We start from the raw sequence: 24,763 nt of genomic DNA, 5'->3' as shown, positions 1-24,763 counted from the left end.
GTGGGGGACGGGCACCGAGAGGGCGGGCTGGGCGCGCCGGAGGACGGAGACGCTCGGGGCCGGCCCAGGTCGGAGGGGCGGGGGGTCGGGAGGGCGTGGGCATCCGCGGCGGGTGCTGAGCAGCTCAGACCGCGCGCCTCGCTCCACGTGCACCTCCCGCCGCCTGCTCTGATGCAGCCGCTCCGGGCGCGGCCTGGGCAGGAAAGGGGCGGTGCGGCGAGGGCTGGAGCCCCGAGGGGGAGGGGCGCCCGCTCCCGCCCGCCTGCTGGTCGGATCCGGGGTGGGGGCCAGGGCGCTGCGGGCTTGCGGGGCTGCGGCGGGTGCACCCCGAGCCCAGCGATCGGCGCCTGTCTGCGCAGGGGCTCCGCCTCCGAGAGGCTGGCTGCGGGCGGCGTACAGCGACTGCGGTGAGGTCTGCGCTCCCAAAACGCCGCAGCCTTCTGCGCGTGGGAGGGCTGCGGCCCGGCCCACCCAGTGACGCGCGGAGGGCGGCCGGAGAAGTCGGGGCCGGCTCGTTCCCAGCGTCGCTGCACCGTGGGTACGGAATGCCCAGCGCAGCCTTCTTTCCAAAGTTCTCTCCCGAGCCAGAGGCGAACTCTGCCTGGGAGCCCCGGGCCGGCCTTCCGCTGTCCCCACCGGAGACGTTCGCGGGTCCCCCTCCACCCCCGTACCCACCCGCCTTGATCCTCACACACACCCTAGCCGCTTCTCCTAGCCCTTCGGTGGGAGCGAGGGGAAGTAGAGCCTTGTCTGCCTCTTCCTGGAGAAGTGTGTTAGCTGGGGACCCAGAGGGTGTAGAGTGAAGCGCTCAGGACATGCCTGGGGGTCGCGGGAAAGCCCTTTCTTCCCTTCCGTAACTAGAATTCCTAGTTCCAGGATGCCATGTTACGGAGCGAGCTCTTCACGTCCATCCACTGGCCTCATCCTCTTATGTTTTCCTTCTAGCCTTCATTCTGAAATGAATTTACCTTTTTACTCCCTCTGTTTCCAAGGCGCTTCATGATGTGGCCCATGACTCCAAGGACTCTTTAGTTTACCTTGTCTTCTCTCCGGACGTCGCGGTTAGGTCTCTTCTGGTCATTAGATTTTTTTTTTAATTAATTTATTTTTATGGCTGTGTTGGGTCTTCGTTTCTGTGCAAGGGTTTTCTCTAGTTGTGGCAAGCGGGGGCCACTCTTCTTCGCGGTGCGCGGGCCTCTCACTATCGCGGCCTCTCTTGTTGCGGAGCACAGGCTCCAGACGCGCAGGCTCAGCAGTTGTGGCTCACGGGCCCAGTCGCTCCGCGGTATGTGGGATCTTCCCAGACCAGGGCTTGAACCCGTGTCCCCTGCACTGGCAGGCAGATTCTCAACCACTGCGCCACCAGGGAACCCCCCGGTCATTAGATTTTAAGCAGTGTACAGCTGAGCTCATCTTAAGGGGTTACCAAACCGAACTGGGGTACCCTCGCCAGATGTGCAGCAAACCCAGTCTACTGACACCGGGTTGTGACGTAGGCAAGTACAGTGTTTGTTGCAGGGTACCAAGCAGGGAAGTAGGGGACAAGCCTCAGATCCACTCCACTCCAACTTGGTCTTTGAGATAGAGGTTTTGGGGTTTTTTTGTTTGTTTGTTTGCCGAGCCACGGGGCATGTGGGATCTTCCCCGACCAGGGATCGAACCAGTGCCCTCTGCGTTGGGGGCGGGGAGTCAACCGCTGGACCACCAGGGAAGTCCGACATTTCTTTTGGCAGTCGGGATGTCTCTGGTTTATGCTTCTCTAGCCGGGTGGTCCTTGGCCAGAGGTCTGTTAGCTCATCTTGCCCTGGAGAAACAGCTTGAGTTTGTAGTTAATGAAGATATCTATGATAGCATTTTAGTATATTAACGATGTTACGAACAACAGCAATTTTAGTCATCTGACTCCGGTTGATTATTGCTCATTTAGCACAGGATTAAGGGGACAAGAAAAGGAATAAAGTTTTGGATAGAGAGATTAATCATAAACTGGATAAGAAGTTTTAGGGGGATTTGGTTTCAGGGTAAGGGTCCAAAGACAGTATAGGATGCAGAAATCACCTTCCAACTAGAAGTTGAGGAGGCAACTTTTCTCACCCAGGGCAGAAAAACCTCTGATGAGAAACATCTTTGCTACCTTTTAGACTTCTTGAGCCTGGTAACTCCTTGCTTGCTTTGCTTGGCACTGTAAGAATAATGGAAGAATAAGGAGTAACCCCAAAGAATGAAATGTTACACATGTAACAAGTTGTGGGGGAATTAGCCAACTTTATGAGCTGAGTTGGTGACAGGTGTCAGCTTCTACAGTCGTGTGCCCTTCATTTTATTGAGGGGTAGGTGCTACAAGTGTTTCTGGGAAAATTGCTTTTGGAAGGAGTGTTTTTAGTGTTCAAGTGTAGCTTTGAGGCCCAGAAGAACGCTGTACAATTATAAGAACAAAGGTAGAGCCCTTGTAGTACACCTGCTCTACAGATGAGGAAGCGGGTTCCTTAGTGGCTCAATGAATTGCCTGTGCTAGTCAACCAGAGGCCTGAGCACTGGTCCTCGGCTGTTTCCACTGAGTGCTTCGGGGCCACCCAGACTCCTTGTTGAAAGCACACATTCCCAGGCCCCATGCAGACTTAGGGAGTCCAACTTTCTGGGCTGAGTCACAAAGCCTTTCTCTTTACCAAGCTTTCCAGGTGACCCTTATACACATTGCCAAGAACCACGTGGGACCCGCACTCCAGTGCCTTCCCACACTAGCCAGAAATGAGGACCCAGTATGGCCCAAATTCGCAGCCAAGAAAGGCAGAGAATCTGCATACAGCATGTGGTCCTCAGCCGCATGTTGTTGGACAGAAGATTCTTGCTCATTTATAAGGTGATTTGTGAACTTTCACATATAGTCTGGTTTATCAACACAACAATACAGTTGTTTCACTGGAAATCAAGTTGCTTTATCCCAAGTGTTTAAAAACAAACCAAAACCTTCCTGGGTTGTACACAGCTGCATGCCCATTTACTCTCTCTTCTAGCCCAGCTGACTGTGGGAAGGCTCCTCCTGGTTGAGTTTTGAAGCCTTTAAACGTTTTCTGAGCACCCTTCTCTCCTCACCCACCTACAAGAGCAGTGCCTGCCAGCTACATTCGTCAAATTCTTCTCTAAAACTGGGAGGAGTTTTGCCCCTGGCCATTTTGCCTTTTCCCTTTGCTCATGGCCATTTATTGCTGATGGGATCTGGCTGGAAGTTCCCCTTGCATTTTTTGAAAGCTGTTGTGCATGCAAGACCCTGATGGAGACAAGAGATGATACTTAAAGGTGGTCTTAAGCACTGAAGCATGGGTACTGCCTTGGCTAAGCCTTTTGTCTCTTATTATGAGAGGAAAAAGAGCCAACTTTCTTTTTTAAATTTTTTATTTAATATTTTTTAATTAAAAATTTTTATTGAAATATAGTCGATTTACAATGTTGTGTTCCAGGTATACAGCAAAGTGATTCAGTTATACATAAATGTCTATATGTATATAGATATATGTATAGATATATCTTTTTCAGGTTCTTTTCCATTATAGGCTGTTACAGGATACTGAATATAGTTCCCTGTGCTATATAGTAGGTCCTTGTTGTTTGTCTATTTTATATATAGTAATGTATATCTGTTAATCCCAGACTCCTAATTTATCCCTTCCCCCTCTTCCCCTTTGGTAACCATAAGATTGTTTTCTATGTCTGTGGGTCTGTTTCTGTTTTGTAAATAAGTTCATTTGTAAGAGCCAACTTTTTTTTTTTTTAATACATTTATTTATTTATTTATTTATTTATTTATTTATTTATTTATTTATTTATGGCTGTGTTGGGTCTTCGTTGCTGCGCGTGGGCTTTCTCTAGTTGCAGCGAGCGGGGGCTACTCTTTGTTGCAGTGTGTGGGCTTCTCATTGCGGTGGCTTCTCTTGTTGCAGAGCACGGGCTCTAGGCACGCGGGCTCAGTAGTTGTGGCACACGGGCTTAGTTGCTCTGCGGCATGTGGGATCTTCCTGGGCCAGGGCTCGAACCCGTGTTTCCTGCATTGGCAGGTAGATTCTCAACCACTGTGCCACCAGTGAAGTCCATTATCTCTCTTTTAGAGAAAATATATTTATATGGCACATTTCATCTAATGAGCTGTATTAAGGAGAAAAAAATTAAAAAAAGAAAATTACTGCTAACATCTAGTTTGTTTACCTCTGCTTATTTTGAAAATTAGAGATTGTCATGTTCTATGCTGGATTTTTTTTTTTAATAAATTTATTTTATTTATTTATTTTTGGCTGCATTGGGTCTTCATTGCTGCACACGGGCTTTCTATAGTTGCAGTGAGCGGGGTCTACTCTTCGTTGCGGTGCGCGGGCTTCCCATTGCAGTGTCTTCTCGTTGCGAAGCACAGGCTCTAGGCATGTGGGCTTCAGTAGTTGTGGCGCACAGGCTCAGTAGTTGTGGCGCACGGGCTTGGTTGTTCCGCGGCATGTGGGATCTTCCCGCACCAGGGCTTGAACCCGTGTCCCCTGCAGTGGCAGGCGGATTCTTAACCACTGCGCCAATAGGGAAGCCCTACGCCAGGTATTTCATGATTGTTCTCCTCCCCCTACCTCCACCTTTTCCACACTTGGAGGAGCCCGTCCTTGTGCTGTCTAATTAGTTTCATTTAGAGTAGCAGACCTTCTAAGAACATGTGTTGTATCCATCCTTTCTAGTCATTAACCTAGACCTGACTATGTTGTTTTTCTTTCTCAATGCAGAGAAGTCATTCAGAATTCGAAAGAAGTTCTGAGTTTACTGCAAGGAAAAAACCCTGCCTTTAAGCCGGTTCTTGCTATTATTCAGGTAAGCTGAGAATGTGGTTCTGTCCTGCTATTTTAGGATGTCTTTTAATTTAGAAGACAGTTGTACACAGGTCACCAGCTGCACTTCTTGTCACAGAAGTCCCACTCGGGCTTAGGGGAGGGAGGAGAAAGCTCAGGTGGAAATGTTGTCGTTTCCCCCTTTATCTGCTCATTTTGCTGCTTCAGGGTTACAGGTTAGGTACCACTCTGTTTGAGTCTGTCTCCTTTTGGTGCGGATAGCTTCCAGAGGTCAGGAGGTAGGCGCTCACGTAAGTTGCATTACACAGGATATATTGTGGTCCATTATAAATGCTGATCAGATGTGATTTGAGTGGGATGGGAAAAAACATTCCCCTTTGTTTCTGTGGAAGGCAGATGCTTGCCGAGACATGGTATTTGGTGATCTTACTACTCAGTCTTTTAAAGCCTACGATGAGTCTGAGGGGCCAAAAGCCATGGCATGGCAGAAGGACTTGGAGTTCCATGTCTATGTTCTGGCCACGGCCCCTTCATTGCCAGCTGCAGTTGGCACTGTTTGCCACCCTTATTGGCACACCCAGATGATGCAGGTGCAGGGAAGTGGTGCGCTGAGCCAAGCCTGTAAGGTCACACAGCCCAGCAGTTGAACTGCCTCTGTTGTTTTTGGTGCATGCTTAATGTATCAGAATAGCAGCCTCTAGTTTCATCAGTGCTGTAATTTCAAGACTGGAGAGCTATGCTCAAGTCACTTTGGGGTCTGCATTCTTTGGGGTCTGTTTCCGCACCCCCTACAAAGATAAGCAAGTGAGACGAGTAGGAAGAAAAGCAAAACAAGAGTCTGGCCTCCTGGAATTCTGCTCATTGGTAGCTTTTCACCCAAGGGCAAGTCCTAAACACCCGTCTTAGGCGTCCTCACTTAGAAAGGAATGCTGCCTATGAGGCTGTATATGCCCTATGAGGAGTATTATTTTCAAAAGTGATATATCTTCAAGCCTGAGAAACTGACATGTTAATAAGTACCAGCCCTTAGTCCCCTTTTATGAGCAGTAAGATTCTTTTTCTGCATTTCCCTTGTCATCTTTGTAGTCAGGTAATGTATAATCACAAAATTAGTCTTTGTATTTTGTTTTGTACCTTTTCAAGATATTTTTATGTTATTACATTCTCCTTCTTGCTCTCCTTCCCCAAGGCAGGTGATGATAACTTGATGCAGGAAATAAACCAGAACTTGGCTGAGGAGGTAGGATTGTTGGTTTTTTGAATGATTTTAAAAATTCATTTTAATTTTAGGATGATAGATTCATTTTCTCTCAGTGACAAAATCGCCCTATGTTCTCTTTGCAGGCTGGTCTGAACATCACTCACATCTGCCTTCCTGCAGATAGCGGTGAAGATGAGGTAATACGGCAGCACACTTAACCCTTATTTTGTGTTCCTCTTCAGTCCTAATAGACCTCTTAACGTCTCTTAGTTGTGGTCGGAACTGAGCCAGCCTTTTCTTAGGGCTGAACTTTTAGAGGGAAGAGTTCACTTTTTCCACTAGTGTAGATGCTGCTTGATCTATCTGCCCCATACCATGTTTCTTTTTTTTTTAATTGAAGTATAGTTGATTTATAACGTTGTATTAGTTTCTGGTGTATAGCAAAGTGACTCAGTTATACATATATATTTATATATTCTTTTCCATTATGGTTTATTACCATATTGAATATAGTTCCCTGTGCTATACAGGATGACCTCTTTGTTTATCTCCTTACCATGTGTTTCTGTTGACAATGTGACCTATGATGTGGGGACTTCGGTTGTGTTTCTTCAGCTGTAGCAACAGCGTCGTCTAGTGGAAATTATCAGTGTCTGGAGGACTAGTTCTGGTTTGCAGTGTCCTGACAGGTTGTTTGACCTTGCTTGGACCATTCTTTGGTTTCTCTGGGTCTCAGTTGCCCTGTCGATAAAATAAAGGAGAAGATCTTTTTCAGGCTAACCTTGTGTGAATCCCTCAGTGGTTTTGGGGCAGCTGATGAAAAACCACCATAGGGTTCTTTCGCTGCTATTGTATGTGCTTTAGTTGTTTCCACCAGCAGGGAAGACCAGTCCTCATAAGTGTCATCTCAAGCCTGGGAGAAGCAGTCACCTCTATAAGTAGGGCCTGGGAAACTGGACCATGGGCCATCCTGGTGTCTCCTCCTTCTGTGGCTAGGTTTTCTTCAGACTGGCTATGGCAGTGATGAAAACCTTAAGTAATCTGGAATAACACAGAAGTTTTTTGTATGTGAATATAAAGTTTAGAAGTAGGCAGTCCCTGGCTGGTGTGGTGGCATCACTGAGTCGTTAGGGACTCAGGCTCCTTGGATCTTGCTGCGCTGTGGTCTTTGTTGTGCTGCCTCATCCAAGATGGCAGATTCAGCACTACAGATCACATCCACATTCCAGCCAGTGTCAAAGAGAAAATAAATCCAGACTCAGTGAGGAGAGACATAATCTGAAAGGATTATTGCAAGGTGGGGAAAGGGACTGCCCACTCTGTCTGTAAGCTCGACACACCTTTGAGAGGTAAGCAAAAGGCTTCTCTTCTATAGGGAGGAAAGAACCCAGTGTGAGAAAAGTGGGATGAAAGGGTGGCTTGATGGGATAGCAGATTAGAGAATGTTTTACCCTGAGGCCAGCCTGTTCTCCCGGGGAGGTGGGGTGGTGGTAGAGCTGTTGACCAATCAGACCGAGGGTAGGTCAAAGTTTAGGAACCTGGGGGGAAGGAAAGAAGCTTACCCGAAGTTTGATGAACAGGCATTTTGTGCTGATGGATCAGTGGAGACAAGCAGTTCAAGTAAATCATTTATGAACAAAGAGTAGAACTTTGTGGGGTCTGTAGACTAGGGAGCATTGGATGGTCTTGTCAGAATCATATGGGGAAGGTGGTTCTTTGCAGTACACGAAGGATGGGGGCATTTCTTAACCATCCCTGTTTTCCAGGATCACAGGGCTTAGTTCAGCAAGTTCTTATCACCAGCAAGAAAAAGGAGGGGCTAAGACCAAAGTCAGGGTCCCAGTCTTTCTTCTGAAAGTCACAATTCTGCTTCCATTCCACTGGCCTGAGCCTAATTGCTTGGCCTTTTTTTGCAAGGGAGGCGAGAAATGTGGTCTTTATACCAAGTGGCCTTAGATCATTTCTTAGCACAGCTAAAAATTAAGAGTTCATTACTAAGAAAGAACAGAAATTGGATATTGGGCAAACAGTTTCTACCACACTTGCCATTGTAGGATATTACAAATATTGACACGTGTCCTACCAGTACTAACAAAGTGCAGAGAAATTTGTTTTCCCTTTGCAGAAGGACACTCATTTTCTGCAGTAGCATTTGCATGTTCTTAGATTGTTTTGCCACTGGTATTGATAGCCCTTGACTTTTTTTTCCCCCTTGGCTTATTTAATTTTTTTCATTCAAATTTTTTTTTTTTCAGTTTGTCACAATATTTTCTTTTAAATTCTTATTGGAGTATAGTTGCTTTACAGTACTGTGTTAGTTTATACTGTACAGCAAAGTGAATCAGCTATATGTATACATATATCCCCTCTTTTTTGGATTTCCTTCTCCTTTAGGTTCCCCTTGGCTTATTTTTTTGACAAGGAGTCACTTATTCACTCTTTTTCTTTGAAATAAATGGGAATTTATATGATGGTGTTATTATGTTGGAAAAGAGTAAGGATCTTAATTTATTAAGATTTTGTCGTTGTTACCTCTAACTACCAAATCCTAGTTAGAGGTAACAATAGTACCCTCACTTCATTCTGGCTGGGCTGTGTGTATAGATGCCACCCCCTCTGACCACCCCCTACCCATCATCACTCCATATCAATTTCAGAGATTATACTATTATTATTGTTGTTATATTTTTTTGTAATTTTATTTTATTTATTTATTTATTTTTTTGGCTGCATTGGGCCTTTGTTGCTGTGCACGGGCTTTCTCTCTAGTTGCAGCGAGCGGGGGCTACGCTTTGTTGCGGTGCACGGGCTTCTCATTGCTATGGCTTCTCTTGTTGTGGAGCACGGGCCCTAGGCAAGTGGGCTTCAGTAGTTGCAGCACGCGAGCTCAGTAGTTGTGTCTCACAGGCTCTAGAGCGCGGGCTCAGTAGTTGTGGCACACGGGCTTAGTTGCTCCGAGGCATGTGGGACCTTCCCGGACCAGGGATTGAACCCGTGTCCCCTGCATTGGCAGGTGGATTCTTAACCACTATGCCACCAGGGAAGTCCCTGTTGTTGTTGTTATTGGTCTTGTCTTCTGTACTAGAATATAAGCTCCATGAGGGCAGATATTTTTTTACAACTGTATTTCCTTTACTCAGAACTGGTACAAGGTAGATATTCAAAACATTCAACATTTGTTGAATGAATGACAGAATGATGAATATTAAATGAAACAGAATTTTCTTTCTGAGTTTTCTGAATATATCAAATAGCTTTTTCTTCTCTTACCAGCTAGAAATACCATCATGATTTTTGCTAGATAGTAAAACAGAAATGGTAAACCAACACTTCTCATAGTGAGATCCACATCTACGAGCTAGAATCTCTCTTAATTATGAACAAGTAACATTGCTCAGTGAAATCCTGGCATAAAATAAAGGTAAACAGAGAGGCCAGAGCATTGCTTATTTAAAGACATACCTGGCCATTCAATAACGGTTATATTAGCTTCCCAAACTGCTTTGGTCTTTTTCATAAAGAGCAAATTATTTTAGTGTTTCCTGTAAAATGGAGCTATCTGTGCTTAGAGGTTTTCTGTCATAAGCCTTTGGAAATGCTTTCTACATGCCATTCTGGTCCAGAGAACAGGAGGGCCTGAGTGTCATGATTAGTAAGCTTTGGTTAAGCACAGTGTGCTTGAAACACAGGCTTCTCTGGGCCAGGTTGGAATGCTCGAGGTTCCTGAGTCCTGGCCTCCCTGAAAGTTGGCATTACGTTGGACTCAAATCTGATTGTGGACAGGGAATTGTCCTTTGCTGATCTCAACTTTATTCACTGTTGAGCTTTGGTTTTGTTTTGTTCTGTTCTGGCAGAGAATAGAGCGGTAAGAAAGACTTGAAGTCACTAAAAAATTCAGCCAAGCTTTTTTTTTTTTAATTAATTAATTAATTAGTTTATTTATTTATTTATGGCTGTGTTGGGTCTTTGTTTCTGTGTGAGGGCTTTCTCTAGTTGTGGCAAGCGGGGGCCACTCTTGATCGTGGTGCGCGGGCCTCTCACTATCGCGGCCTCTCTTGTTGCGGAGCACAGGCTCCAGACGCGCAGGCTCAGCAATTGTGGCTCACGGGCCCAGCCGCTCTGCGGCATGTGGGATCTTCCCAGACCAGGGCTCGAACCCGTGTCCCCTGCATTGGCAGGCAGACTCTCAACCACTGCGCCACCAGGGAAGCCCCAGCCAAGCTTTTATAAACGTGGTTAGAAGGAACGTAGACTTCTTCATTCCGCTTTACACCAGGTCTTCAACAAGGAGAAAAAAGAAACTAAAACAGATGCATTTTTATGAATCTATTTTTTACATAAAGCATCTTTTCTTGGGTCTTATTTTTGCAAAACTGACTTTAGTTTTCACTTCAGATTATAGATGAGATCCTGAAGATTAATGAAGACACCAGAGTACATGGCCTTGCCCTTCAGATCTCCGAGACCTCATTTAGCGACAAAATCCTCAATGCCTTGAAACCAGAAAAAGATGTGGATGGGTGAGAACATATAAAAGAAAACAATCGACTCATTGCTAAACTAGTTTTTCTACTGTGAATTTTTTAAAATTCTGCTCTTTCAACTATGTCAGTAATTGAGCCATGAATGAAATCATTTTAAATATTTCAGGAGTTGGAGGGCTTGTAAAATTATGCTTAAGAAAGTACGTATTTGAGAAAATACACTTGCCCTTTTGTAGTGCTTGGGTGCCATTTTGGCCAAGTCATACTCATTTGAGAAGTTCCTGTCTGACCTACAGAGTCCTTAGCCAGCTCTCCTCTTCTGATAGCTTTTCCTTTTCCTTGATAAACCAGAGAAAAAACCCAGGGACCTGCTTCACCACAGTAGCACATTCTGCCTTAGTCCCAGGCCAGCAGAGAAAAACAAAGCAAGCACTTACATTCATAACGTGAGGTTTTATTTGAAAGTTGAGGGGAAAACTATGAATATCAGGTGCTCTGATATTGGTCTTGACTCATGTCATGACGTAAGTTTCATGGGACAAGGAACACTGACCATCCCTATGGGAGTTCATGATGTTTCCTGGAAGTTAAAAGCCTCATCTTCCTACATGGAAATGAGAAATTTTTGTATCGTGACCAAAAAGAACATGATATATTTAGCATTCCAGGGTCGTAAGCAAATTTATAACGTTAGTCTTGTAGGGACTGGATTGAGTGACCACCACCTCACTGACATTCCCAGGTTCCCCCATTATCCTAGCCTCCTGTTGTGACTTAGGGCAGACTCAAACATGGGTAGAAAATTGTCATGAAAATCTCCGATCCTATAGCAGACAAACCATAAAGGGGGAAGAGGCTCTAGTCAATTAGAAAACATCCAGAATCCCCGGGTATCAGGGTGTAGTTTCCAGTCTTTCATAAAAAGAGAGAATTATGCAAAACTTTTCCAAGTATCTCCATTTTGTTACTAACCTGTATTGAGACCATCAATTTAAGCTCACTAGTTAGGGACTATTTTGTCCTGGGTTTGACCGAGGAAGAACACAGAAGGCATTGAAAGGATATGGTCCCTCATTTTTTTCCTTGATCTCCTTAAGGAGATAAGTACCGATGTCAAGTGGGGATCAGTCTTGCTAGGTCACCCCTGATTTCTAGGATTGGTTCTGGACTTTGATGTTGATGGAGATGTAGATTTCCTCAGGATAAAGTGGCTGCAGGACCTTGGCATTGCGCACGTCCGGGGCCACCATTGCATGTAGTCCATTGAACGGAGCTCCGCAGCGCTGTGCAGTGAAGCCCCACGTGGCCTCCAGCTGCGGTCCTGCTGTCCAGGCAGAGCCAGAACGCCCAATGTCATCCTGAGTCATAGGGACCACATCGGCGTTGCCTGAGGGGCTGCTCTAGAAGCTAATGACCTCTATTCCTGCCCACTCTTTCATTTCTATTTAATAATTTAATATATCCTACCTATCTGTCGATGAAAATTCAATTAACTATCAAGTTAAGAAGGAAAAAAGGGAACTTAATTCAAGCCAAACCGAGGATTATAACCCAGGAAACAGATTCTCAGGAAGCTCTGAGAACTGTTCCACCTGTTAGAAGTCGAAGGCACAGTCATATACATTTCTGAGAGAAAGGATTGCACATCAAAATGACGTACTGATGTTTTACATAAAGTTCATCAAGGATATATAGTCCAGGTAAGCATGTACAAAGTGAGCAGCAAGTCACCATGACCCCCTACAGAGCTGGGAAAGAACACTGTTCTTTTAAGAAGTTACATCGCTAGTGTCAGAAGAAAAAAATAAGCAGGCATTCTCATCTTTGAGGAGCTCTGGTTAATGTTTAACCCAGATACACACTGCACATGAGGGAGGGAAGAGGCCCAAACAAACACACAGAGAGAATTTTATATGTAATTTTTTCTTGTCCTGCCTTAAAAGATAAATTTTATTTCATCATATCAAATATTGACTTGGATGTTATTTGGGATTAATACATGTGAATTACAGATGAGTGAGTTTTGGCCAAGCTTGACTTACTTGTTCTCTTACTTTTGGATTCAGAGTAACGGATGTAAACCTGGGGAAGTTGGTACGTGGGGATGCCCATGAGTGTTTTGTTTCACCTGTGGCCAGAGCTGTAATTGAACTTCTTGAAAAGTCAGGTATGATGCTCCTTCCGAAATGTTGCTATTTTCTATTTTTTGTTATTTATGTGAATTTTTAGTAAGGATTTGTTTCTGGAAGATACTTATTGAAACACAGCAGCGATATTCAGTGTCAGCTTTATTTTTCTCATCTTTTAGGAGATATGAATGACTGGCAAATTTTTCTAATAGGATTAACTGTATTATAATTTTAAAGAGAAATTTGTAAAGATGAATGATTAACCTGTGTTTTCTCAGTTTCTCTTATGAAACCCTCAAAATAACCACAATGAAAAATGTTTCAAGTTTCAACTTCTCAAATCTGTCAATATTTAAACCTAGATAAGTTTTATATTTAAAACTTAAATGAAGAAGCTGTCAGATATAGTTTAGGGTATAGAAACCTAGATTAGGATCTATCAGTGAGCAGTATCTCTTTCAATAATCAGTATTTAATTTTTTCTGTACACCAGCTTGAGTGAAAAGGAGACAATGCCCCTCCCCTACACCCAAACATGAAATGATTGAACAGAAATTCCAAAATATATACCAAAGTTCTATTAGAAGATTAACTTTCAAGATATACCTTTAGGACATTAGCCATTAAGCTCAAATCTCTGAGATAATCCATATAGACAGTGTTTTTCCATCATATGGATAATTAGGATGATGAGTCTAGGTCACTCTACCATAAAGTTTGCAAAGAAGGAATAAGTTACGGCTTATAGTCATTGTAGGTTTGGGGCTCAGAGGGCCAAGTTTTAAAAGGCTATTTTTTTGCAGCCAATTAAGCCAACCCTGCTCTTTCCCCCGTGGGAGCCCCGTGTGCAATGGCTGCAAACAGCAGCCTCCTTGGTAGTGCACGCAGCCTCTTGCCTGTATGGGTTGCCCTAAGGGACTTCGAGACAGCCCTTTCCAGTGGACATTCATGTCTGCCATGCTGTCCCGAGTCTGGGCTCCAGACAGGTATGTGCGGTGCCCTTGGAAAGCCCCAGGGCACAGTGGCCTGGGTCCACGTTGGCCAAATCGTAATGTCCATCCGCACCAAGCTGCAGAACAAGGAGCATGTGATGGAGGCCCTGCACAGGCCGAGTTCAAGTTCCCTGGCCGCCAGAAGATTCACATCTCCAAGAAGTGGGGATATACTAAGTTTAATGCAGATGAATATGAAAACATGGTGGTAGAAAAGTGGCTCATCCCAGATAGCTGTGGGATCAAATACATCCCTAATCGTGGCCCCCTGGACAAATGGTGGGCCCTACACTCATGAGAACATAGGCGCTGTCCCCTCCTTACTCAGGCCCACCAGTAAATACTGCTTTCCTGTCCAAAAATCAAATTAAATTAAAATAAAAGCTATTTTTCCTTACATTAAAGCTGTATGGGAGGAAGACTTTGAAGTTTTGATTATAATACTGAATTTCCATTTGGTGGGTAGGTGTCAACTTAGATGGAAAGAAGATCTTGGTAATAGGAGCCCATGGGTCTTTGGAAGCCACCCTGCAATGCCTGTTCCAGAGAAAAGGGTCCATGACAATGAGCTCCCAGTGGAAAACACCTCAGCTTCAAAGCAAGGTAAGCATCTTCCATGTTGGAAACATATCCTTCAATGCCTATATTAGAAAAGGAGGACTGAAATGCATAGGCTGATCGTTTAACATAAAAAGTTAGAGAAAAAAACAGCAGAAAATCTCAAAGGATGAAAACAAAAGAGCAGAGATTACTGAAATAGAAAACAAATATGTAATATGAGAGATTATTAGCAAAGCCAAAAGGTGGTTCTTGGAAAAGTCTAGTAAGATAGACACACCACTAGCCAAAATAATTAAGACAAAAAGAGACAACACCAGCAATGTTAGGAACGAACAAGGGGACATAACCACAGAAGCAAAAATTATTTTTTAAGAAGGAGAATATGAACAACTTTATGCTGATAAATTTGAAAAATTGTATGGAATGAAAACTTTCCTAGAAACTGTAACTTACAAAATGGATTCAAGTAAAATTGAGTAGTCTTATATACATTGAAGACATTGAATCAGTCTACCCTGCAAACAAGCAAACAAAAAAGGCACTAGGTCATTTTATAAATGAGTTACCACAGTAAAGAACATTTTCTCTGGAGAATAGAAAAAGAACATCTCCTAACTCATTGTATGAGTGCCCAGTGCAGAAAATGACAAGATGCTAAAGGATAATTACAGGCCAATTTCATCTATGAACATAGATGAAATAATCGTTAGCAAAATAGAAAACCAAATCCAGTATCCCATTGGGACTATCATAGGATTGCAGGGGGGTCTAACATTAAAATCTGTTAAAAGTATTAATGTAATTCACCACATTATCAGATTAAAAGCTATACTGTTCACCACAGTAGATGCAGAAAAATCACTAGATAAAATCAAATGTTCATTATGATTTTTTCCTGAAAAAAAATTAGACTAGGAATTTAAGGAAATTCCTTAACAAGATAAAACATCTATAAAAACTTAGAGTGAAAAATCTCATTTAACAGTGTAATATTAGAAACATTTTCTTAAATTAGCAAAGACAAGGGTGCCTGTTATTAGTACTCCTAACCAGCATTGTGTGGGAATTCCTAAACAATGCAGTAATATGAAGAAAGAAAGGAAGAAAATTCATAGTGATCGGAAAGGAAGACACCAAACTGTCATCAATCCTGGGTAATATGATTACATAAAAAGTCCAAAAGAACCTATTAAAATATCAGAATTAGTAAGAGTTCATCTGGGTTCTTGGATATAAGATCAACATGCAAAAATCAATTGCATTTCTAAACACTACTCCCCACAGTTAGAAAATTAAATTTTAAAGAAATACAATTTATGATAACAATGAGAATATAAGGTATCTAGGAATATATTGAACAAAAGTTATTTCTGACCTTTAGAAAGAAATTATATAATTTTGATGAATGTCATTAAGAAGACCCAGTTAAAAGCAGAGATACCATATTCACGGATAAGAAGACTCATCTTTTTTTTTTTTAATTTTTTTATTATTTATTTATTTATTTATGGCTGTGTTGGGTCTTCGTTTCTGTGCGAGGGCTTTCTCTATTGCGGCAAGTGGGGGCCACTCTTCATCGCGGTGCGCGGGCCTCTCACTATCGCGGCCACTCTTGTTGTGGAGCACAGGCTCCAGACGCGCAGGCTCAGTAGTTGTGGCTCACGGGCCCAGTTGCTCCGCGGCATGTGGGATCTTCCCAGACCAGGGCTCGAACCCGTGTCCCCTGCATTGGCAGGCAGATTCTCAACCACTGCGCCACCAGGGAAGCCCCAAAAAGACTCATCTTAAAGATACTAATTCTCCCCAAATCAATCTATAAATTTGAATCAGAATCCTGACATAATATTATTGTGTAGACGTTGACAAGCTGATTCCATTTACATGGAAGCACAAGGACAAAAACAAGACAATTTTGAAGAAAACTAGAGCTGTAAATATCAACAAGAAGAATTTTTAAAAACAGCATTCATTGGAAAACAAGTTGCAGAAGGCTGTATTTCATCTAACACCATTTATATAGGGTTTTTTGTTTGTTTGTTTTTGTTTTTTTTTAAAAGCAGATTCCCAGTTACCCTCTTTTTTTAAAATTTATTTTATTTTTGGCTGTGTTGGGTCTTTGTTGCTGTGCGTGGGCTTTTTTTTTTTTTATGTGCACTTTATTATTTTTTTTAACATCTTTATTGGAGTATAATTGCTTTACAATGGTGTGTTAGTTTCTGCTTTATAACAAAGTGAATCAGTTATACATATACATATGTTCCCATATCTCTTCCCTCTTGCGTCTCCCTCCCTCCCACCCTCCCTATCCCACCCCTCTAGGTGGTCACAAAGCACCGAGCTGATCTCCCTGTGCTATGCGGCTGCTTCCCACTAGCTATCTATTTTACATTTGGTAGTGTATATATGTCCATGACACTCTCTCACTTTGTCCCAGCTTACCCTTCCCCCTCCCCATATCCTCAAGTCCATTCTCTAGTAGGTCTGTGTCTTTATTCCCGTCTTATCCCTAGGTTCTTCATGACCTTTTTTTTTTTTTTTTTCTTAGATTCCATATATATGTGTTAGCATACGGTATTTGTTTTTCTCTTTCTGACTTACTTCACTCTGTATGACAGACTCTAGGTCCATCCACCTCACTACAGATAACTCAGTTTCGTTTCTTTTTATGGCTGAGTAATATTCCATTGTATATGTGTGCCACATCTTCTTTATCCATTCATCTGTTGATGGACACTTAGGTTGCTTCCATGTCCTGGCTATTGTAAATAGAGCTGCAATGAACATTTTGGTACATGACTGTTTTTGAATTATGGTTTTCTCAGGGTATATGCCCAGTAGTGGGATTGCTGGGTCGTATGGTAGTTCTATCTGTAGTTTTTTAAGGAACCTCCATACTGTTCTCCATAGTGGCTGTATCAATTTACCTTCTCACCAACAGTGCAAGAGTGTTCCCTTTTCTCCACACCCTCTCCAGCATTTATTGTTTCTAGATGTTTTGATGATGGCCATTCTGACCGGTGTGAGATGATATCTCATTGTAGTTTTGATTTCCATTTCTCTAACGATTAATGATGTTGAGCATTCTTTCATGTGTTTGTTGGCAATCTGTATATCTTCTTTGGAGAAATGTCTATTTAGGTCTTCTGCCCATTTTTGGATTGGGTTGTTTGTTTTTTTGTTATTGAGCTGCATGAGCTGCTTGTAAATTTTGGAGATTAATCCTTTGTCACTTGCTTCCTTTGCAAATATTTTCTCCCATTCTGAGGGTTGTCTTTTGGTCTTGTTTATGGTTTCCTTTGCTGTGCAAAAGCTTTTTTTTTTTAAGTTGCGGTGAGCGGGGGCTACTCTTCACTGCCGTGTGCGGGCATCTCATTGCGGTGGCCTCTCTCGTCACGGAGCACTGGCTCTAGGCGTGCGGGCTCTAGAGCGCAGGCTCAGTAGCTGTGGCTCACAGGCCTAGCTGCTCTGCGGCATGTGGGATCTTCCTGAACCAGGGCTCGAACCTGTGTCCCCTGCATTGGCAGGCAGATTCCTAACCACTGTGCCACCAGGGAAGCCCTATGTAGGGTTTTAAATCAATACCGCGTATATATTTTTAGGGCTGCATACATATAAAGTAAAAGTATAAAGAAAGGAGTGGAAACTGTGAACCAGATCAGGAAAACCATGACAGAACAAAGATGTGCAGGTAGGTAAGAGGAGACTAGGGGACCTTCCCTTGTGTTGGTCATGCCTTTCCTTAAACTAGGCAATGGGCGGGATGTCCAGGTGTGTTATGTTATTCTTTTACATTTTTGTGTCTGAAATAGTTAATAAAGTTTTTAATTTCAAAAACTGACAATGAATTTCACAAATTTCAAGCAAAGTGAAGTTAAATTAAAAGTGCATTAAGTACAATAAATTACTAAAATCTAAAAATACCTGTTCTTCACTTCGCAGTGTGAGGATGGAAACAAACAAGTTGTAGTCCTGTCCAGGGGAGACAGGCCTCTCGACTGAGATATGTAATTTTTCAGTGGCAGGTGGATCTGCTGTACGTAATTCCTTCTTGTTTTAAAATAGCCCAGCAACATGGTCTTGCAATTAAACTCAAACCTATGTGCTTTTTTAGTGGTCACCACGTGGTGGCAGCCTATTCAAGAAAATTCAAGGACAGTGTTTCACACTTTAGAGGCCAGGATTTTAGGTTGGGAAGCTTAGTAGAAGAGGACAGTAAACTTGCCCTGAACTGAACAGCTGTGACGAAAAAGAGAAAAATGCCTTCATTGGCAATTCATTGTTTTCGCAGCTGTCACAGATACTTTTGCTAGTTGTATCTGTATTTTTGAACAACAAAGACATCTTTCAAAGTGCCTTTTTTTATTATGGAAATAAATCACCTTGACTCTTTTGGATAAAGCTCACCCTAACTTTGAGAAGATGATTTCGAGGCTTTATTCTCTAGAGAATCTAGAAATTGAATAACATTCTGGTTCCCGCATGTCTAAGAAGGCTCTTTTCAATAGCTGACATTGCACACACATTTTGTTTTCTTAAGTCCTTGGCACTTAACAGTGGCACCACTGTGAATCTTATAGGCCGTCAACTTCCACTCTTTTTATTGCTTCAACTTTATAGCCAAAAATAGGGAAGGATTCAGGGCTCCCTATACTTGGCTTTAAAGTTCATTTGGTCTCTGGTGTTTGGCCCTCTCTACCTGGCTTACTTACTTACAACAGGCTCCCCTCACACCACAGGATAAAGGCTGTATCTTTCCATTTTTTGGTGCTAGCAGCCAACTTCACTAGTCACCTACCTCCCGCTGATATGCCTCCGTGCTTCTGCCTGACATTTGACTTTTCACTATTCCTGTATTTTATTTCTAAAACACAGGCCATTCCTGGGCCTGGTTTCAGAGGGTCAGTGCGCCCTCTGCAGACCACAGTGATGGCACTTAACGTGGTGCAAAGAACACCAAGACACACGTTAGTGTCCTAGGACACCTGAAAGGGACAGGCTGTGTCCACCCTTGGAAAACCTTCACTGTGAGAATCCTTGAAAGTATACATTTAACAACAGATTCGGATTTTTGTTTTCTGATTCCATCAACAATGCATTTTAAGATTATAGTGCATTATAAGTGCATCTTAACATTGCATTTTAAGATTATGGCCCATTTAGCTTCTCATTATCAACAATGCTAAGTATCAGGGAGAGAAAAGAGCAAGCAAAGGATTATAGCTATTAGGTCACAGGACGTTATCTTTGAAAAGCATTTCTTACCTGCTTATTTGTACCTGACATGGGACAAGACCCCCTGTTGGCCATCTGGTGGCAGATTTCCAAAACCAGGGGGGTGGGGGTTTGGGGATCAGGGGGTGACTGTAACACTGGAGTCCTGTCCACCACCTCCTAACTACATGTAGCCTTTCAAGTTTGGGATGACCTTGAAGCAGTCGCAGCCTGCTGCAACCAGTAGGAACTGTCTTTGAAGGTCTGGAGTCAGAGACATTTGTGTTCTCGGGAAGCAATAAAACATAGGCATTGGTGGAGACAGCTCTGGATTCAAGCCTTATCTGTTGTTTAACCTCTCTGAGCCTGTCTCCTTATGTGGAGAATGGGGATCATAATACTCCCTGCCTCATGGGGCTGCTGTGAGAATTCAATGATCACATAAGTTTGCTTAGCACAGGATCCCTGGTAGTAGCTTGGCTGTTATTGATGGTGAGTCAGGAAGGACACTGGCAAGTTTCACCATACGGATGTGCAATTGATCCTCATTGTGGAAATAGAAAGGCCAGTGGGTCATCACATTGTAAGGAGGTACTAAAAACTCAGGACCCAGGGTTCCTCATTGGAGGAAAAGTAAGAGACAGTGTCCCTGAGAGAGTGGGTGCCCAGCTTTGGCCAGTCCGGGCTCTCCCTCTGGTCCTCACCTCCAGGGCTGTGGACCTCTTCCTTCCCTGATGCCTGTGTTACCCAGAAGCCGCTCCACTTCAGAGCATGTCTCCTGGGGATTCCTGGTTTACCAATCACTCCTTCCAGGAATAGTAGTCCTTCCTACGATTTTGAGGAGTAGTTACATTGAGTTACAGTCAAATAGAAATGGATCCCTTCTCTAACAGCCTGCCTAGATCTAAAGATAGTCTTTGGATACTGATTACGCATAAAATCTCATGGAGTCTGAACATGAGAATTGAGATTTGCCTTTTTAGAGAAGTACAGAAAAGAGAGTTGACTTCTTTATTTGGTAGCTTGATAGTTTATGCCCCTCTGAGTGTATGACTGAAAATCAAGAATAGGTTTCCTGCTTTGTTCTGCAGCATCAAAACAAAGGTGCATGCTGCTTTGAGATGCATTCTGCATTTACGGTGGGAGAGGGGAAGAGTGTCTGGGCACTGATCCAGATTAGCTGCACAGCTTGGAGCATCAGCTGTTGGTACCCCAAAGCACTGGGTGTGATGTTTCTGGGTCCAGATAAGGAATCGCCCTCCTTCCTCCGCCCAAACGAAGGCCCCTCACTCAGCTCCCCAGGCTCCTGGAGTGGAATGACACCCTTATGTAGGAGGGGACAGCCATCCGCCCTGTGAGAATTGGCCTAGATTTGGAGATGTCCTCTTCCTCACCCCAAGGAGTTCACTCTGGTACCAAAAGCAAATGTTCTGCATTTAGTATTTATGAGGCGGAGTGGTACCCCTCTCCAGGTAAGAGAGGCTGGCAGGCACCCCGGGGCTGTGCTCACACGCCCTCACTTGCTCCACTGGCTGGAAAACCTCTTCTGAATCTGCAGTCGGGCGCAGCTGGAAGATGATGGCAAAACGGCCTCCAGCTGCAACGAATCAGGTCAATCCCAGCTGCGTGTATAAGAAATAACCCCGGAATAAGAGAACCGTTGTATTTTGTTTGTCTCAGGGGATCTTGTTTCTCCTGAGCACAGAGATCGTCAAAACTAGCACTAACAGAAGAAGGAAAAAATACAGGTCTTTCACACTTGAAGGGTCAAAGTAGGCTGTTTTCTTGAGCAAAGCTAAATTATCACAAAGTCATTTCCGCTTTAAATTCGGTACATAGCATGGCTTACAAAAGGCCTTAAAAAGGGAATTGGAAAATTCTAAATATATGTGTATTATACATATGAGATCTTGAAAAAGTAATCTATTTTCCAGAGACTGTGGGGAAAACCCTAGCTTTTGTTTTTTGGCCGAGCCACGTGGCTTACAGGATCTTAGTTCCCTGACCAGGGATCGAACCCGGGCCAACGGCAGTGAAAGCACCAAGTCCTAACCAGTGGACCGCCAGGGAATTCCTGGAAAACCCTAGCTTTTAAACTGGACCAGATTGGCAAGTTACACGAGTTTTTTTTTTCTTTTTTATATTTATAATTTTTAATGCATTTGTCTTTTAAATCGGGTAGGAAATTATAAGTGTAGTTTCAAACCAAAAATACAAGAATACTGGCTTTTCTGGAGATCTTCATTTCTTCACACAGCTTGGAGTTATGACTAGTGTCTTTTCACTTCTTGTAGAGCAGGTCTAATGGTAACAAACTCCCTCCACTTTGTTTAATATGCAAATGTATTCATTTCTCCCTTTTTTTTTTTTTTGAAGTACAGTTTTGCTGGATATAGAATTCTCAGTTGACAGATCTTTTTTTCTTCAGGCACTTTAAATATGTCATCCCACTGCCTTCTGGCCTCCAAGATTTCTGATGAGCATGATAATTCTTTTTCACCAGAGAGGCTACACTTAAACCAGTAAAATATGGTAACAGCAGTAAGGAGAGCTAATAATCATTGAGTTAGTGGCTACTATGAACCAGGACTGTCCCTCACTTGTGTTATCTCGTTGATTCTGCAGCCATCCTATTCGGCAGGACTCTCACTCTTCCCATATCATAGATGAGGAAACTGAGGCTCGGAGAAGTATAGAGACTATGCAAATGTACATAATTTAAAAATGATAGAGGTGGCAGTACAGCCAGTATTTTTAGCCACTATCCCATGTCAGCTCGTATTCCAGGTAATCACAAAACCCAATCTTTAAAAGTACCTTTAAAGTCTAATCTTTAAAACCCAAAAGTATCTGACAGCTCGCATGGGGAACATCAGCGGGACCAAGGCCCAAGACATTAGACTTGGGTTGAGTTCACCATTGTTTCATTCCCACAGTTAATAGTCCCACAGATATCTTCCTAAGATAAGGAAGCCAGTTGCTCCCTGAGCCCTGGGCTTCTCACCACCCCTCCAGGGGCACCCTTCAGAAGGGATGTGTCCACCCTCTCGAGAGGGCAGGGTGGGGGGCACCCTGGTCCGGTGTGTGGACACGCAGTACAGCCTCATTGATGTGAATCCCTCCCCCCACCCCACCCCCCTGTAGTGGCTGGGTGGAGAAGATAGATACCACCGACCCCGGGGCACCACAGATCTTGTGCCAAGCAAATACCAAGGCTACTGCGTAATGTGTGATTAAGTGACCTGGATCGTGTAGCCCCCTGAGTTTCTTTGACAGATTTTTCAGTGTTCATGGACTGAAAATGCCTTTGGATGTCAGCTCCCATTCTTCTCACTCTTGCTTCTGCCTGATCATTGTCTGGCTTATCAACACCAGAGAAGGAGGTGAATAGAATTTTTTAAAAAGCCCCCAAATCAGGCCATTTATATTTAGCAGCATTGAGAAAGGGATCTGAGAGAGTCTCTTGAAACTTGGCGTGAGATCCGAAGGGGGCGTGTGAAGTCTCAGATGGTTCAAGGCAGGTACTGCACGAAGGAAGTGCTCCAGGCTGTGTCCTGCAGAGATCAGGCCAGTGACATCACCTCCCGTCCCCCTGCAGACGGTCCCTGCTTGCCTGTCCGCACCATCGGCAGAGCCTGGCTCTGTCTTTTACCCCCTCCTCTCCAGTGTAAATGCTTCCTAAGGGTGTAGAATTAGAATACTCTAGTTGGTAGGTCTTAACATAATCTATAATGATAAAGCACCTTACATTTGTGTACAGATTTCGTTTTCAAAGTCTTTTCATATTCTAGCTCACTAGCGTTATATCCTGAAAGCAAGGTGTTACGTGTGGTGCCTTGACCCTGGTTGTCAGTGAAAAGGAGCAGAGCCTGGATATGAATCCGGGTCTTATAAACCCCACCTGCCACGCTCTTCCCTCTGCACCTCAATTCCTCTCTGTCAAGTGCAGCTTCTTCACTTCTCCAAGGAGGCAACTGAGGCCAGAGAGTTACTCAGGGGAAGTGGGATGCAGAAATCCTATGTGCAGCCCAGGGTTCAGGATTGGAAAGCACAAGTATGGTGGGAAATGCGGCGCAACGCTGAATTTCCCACAGTCACATCAATTCACCTTAACTTCAACACGGCATAACCATAAATCATAAGGCTGTCCTGCCTCTGTGAAGTGCGGCTTGCCTCTCGTGGATCTGGGGACCATAACTTGGTCTTTTCCACATTTTTGTGCTACGTGGTTCTGAGTCTTTGTCATATTAGATTATCTCTCATCACATACACACACGCACAGACACACACACACACACACACACACAGACAGGTGTGAGCTCACGTGCTCTCTCTCTCTCTCTGTGTCTCAGCCCTACTTTTTAGTTTTATTTCTTCCTAGGGTGTGAGAAAGGGAATTATTCTTGATGAATCAAAGTATATCCATTACTGGATTTGAGGTTGCATTTTCCTTTTATCATCCATCATAATTTATGTGAGAATCAAGTAAACTTGAAGAGGGATTAACTGTCTTTTCTGTAACATTTGGGACACAACTGACTATCTTTGATACACTCTTCTCTCTCATACGTTGAGCAGTAAATATGTTGAATGATGAGGTAAGACATGAACTTCTTAGAAAAAGGAAGGTCATTTATTAACCTTTGGGGGAAAAATTGGGGAGATAAGTGCTGTGATCATACTCCCAAATTATCCATTTGGCTTGTAGTCATTCTGATTTATGAAATGGGTCTTAATTTTAAAAGCCAGTAATGTCCTACTGATCACAGATGAGAGTGGAAAAAAGAAACATAGGCAATTCCAGAAAGGAAAAAAAGTCTCTGGGATGAGATCACTTGCTGAAGTGGGGGAGGTACCTTTTGCTGAGACTCATTCTCTTATCTTGCCAAAGTATTACAACAGCTGAATGAACATGGTTTGACATTCTTATTTTAGAGTGTTTACACAGTTATTTTGCTGGTCTCATTTGATAGTATGCTTAATATTGCAAGAAAATATGTATATTTATCCATGGGTACAAAGCAAGAATCCTTTGGTAGATATTCAGTTAATTCGAATAAAAAGTTAGACATTCTAAGTTTGAATAATTTATGGATAAACAGGGACTCTGCTCATGAAAAACTCTGCCTCAGTGAAATCTCCATAGGCAGGGAACACACTGGACTCAAAGGGCAAGAGTTTACCCAGGCATGGTTGCCAATACCCATGTCTATAATAAAGTCACTGATGAGTTCCTAATTGCCAAAAACGGAGTTTTTTTGCTTTTAGCTTGCTTAGCCATTGGGCGTCATTGGAACCGGCTGACCACACCCTTTCCCCTTAGCAGCCTGCTTGAAGGCACCCAGTCCTCCTTCCTGTGTCTGGGGTC

The 24,763-nt window shown here is 43.4% G+C and overlaps 1 protein-coding gene and 1 non-coding gene across 13 annotated transcripts in view; both read left to right on the top strand.

The window, feature by feature from the left end:
- The window catches only part of MTHFD1L (methylenetetrahydrofolate dehydrogenase (NADP+ dependent) 1 like), a 283,519-nt gene that overhangs the window by 622 nt on the left and 258,134 nt on the right, over positions 1-24,763 (top strand). For all 12 annotated transcript variants that reach the window (XR_009506127.1, XR_009506128.1, XR_009506129.1 and 9 more), the window contains exons 2-7: positions 4,755-4,839; positions 6,007-6,057; positions 6,162-6,215; positions 10,414-10,538; positions 12,569-12,669; positions 14,090-14,226. Coding sequence is in view for 9 of the 12 variants with exons in the window: in XM_059940989.1 (XP_059796972.1) it covers positions 4,755-4,839; positions 6,007-6,057; positions 6,162-6,215; positions 10,414-10,538; positions 12,569-12,669; positions 14,090-14,226 (553 nt within the window). In the remaining 3 variants the exon portion in view is untranslated. The remainder of the gene's footprint in view (positions 1-4,754; positions 4,840-6,006; positions 6,058-6,161; positions 6,216-10,413; positions 10,539-12,568; positions 12,670-14,089; positions 14,227-24,763) is intronic.
- On the top strand, positions 13,429-13,562 carry LOC132376497 (small nucleolar RNA SNORA70). Its single transcript, XR_009506332.1, has one exon. It is a non-coding gene; the product is annotated as a small nucleolar RNA SNORA70 (small nucleolar RNA).

The sequence above is a fragment of the Balaenoptera ricei genome, chromosome 12, assembly GCF_028023285.1.
Source record: "Balaenoptera ricei isolate mBalRic1 chromosome 12, mBalRic1.hap2, whole genome shotgun sequence".
In the NCBI taxonomy this organism is placed as follows: domain Eukaryota; kingdom Metazoa; phylum Chordata; class Mammalia; order Artiodactyla; family Balaenopteridae; genus Balaenoptera; species Balaenoptera ricei.
This window is presented reverse-complemented; position numbering and strand designations above follow the sequence as displayed.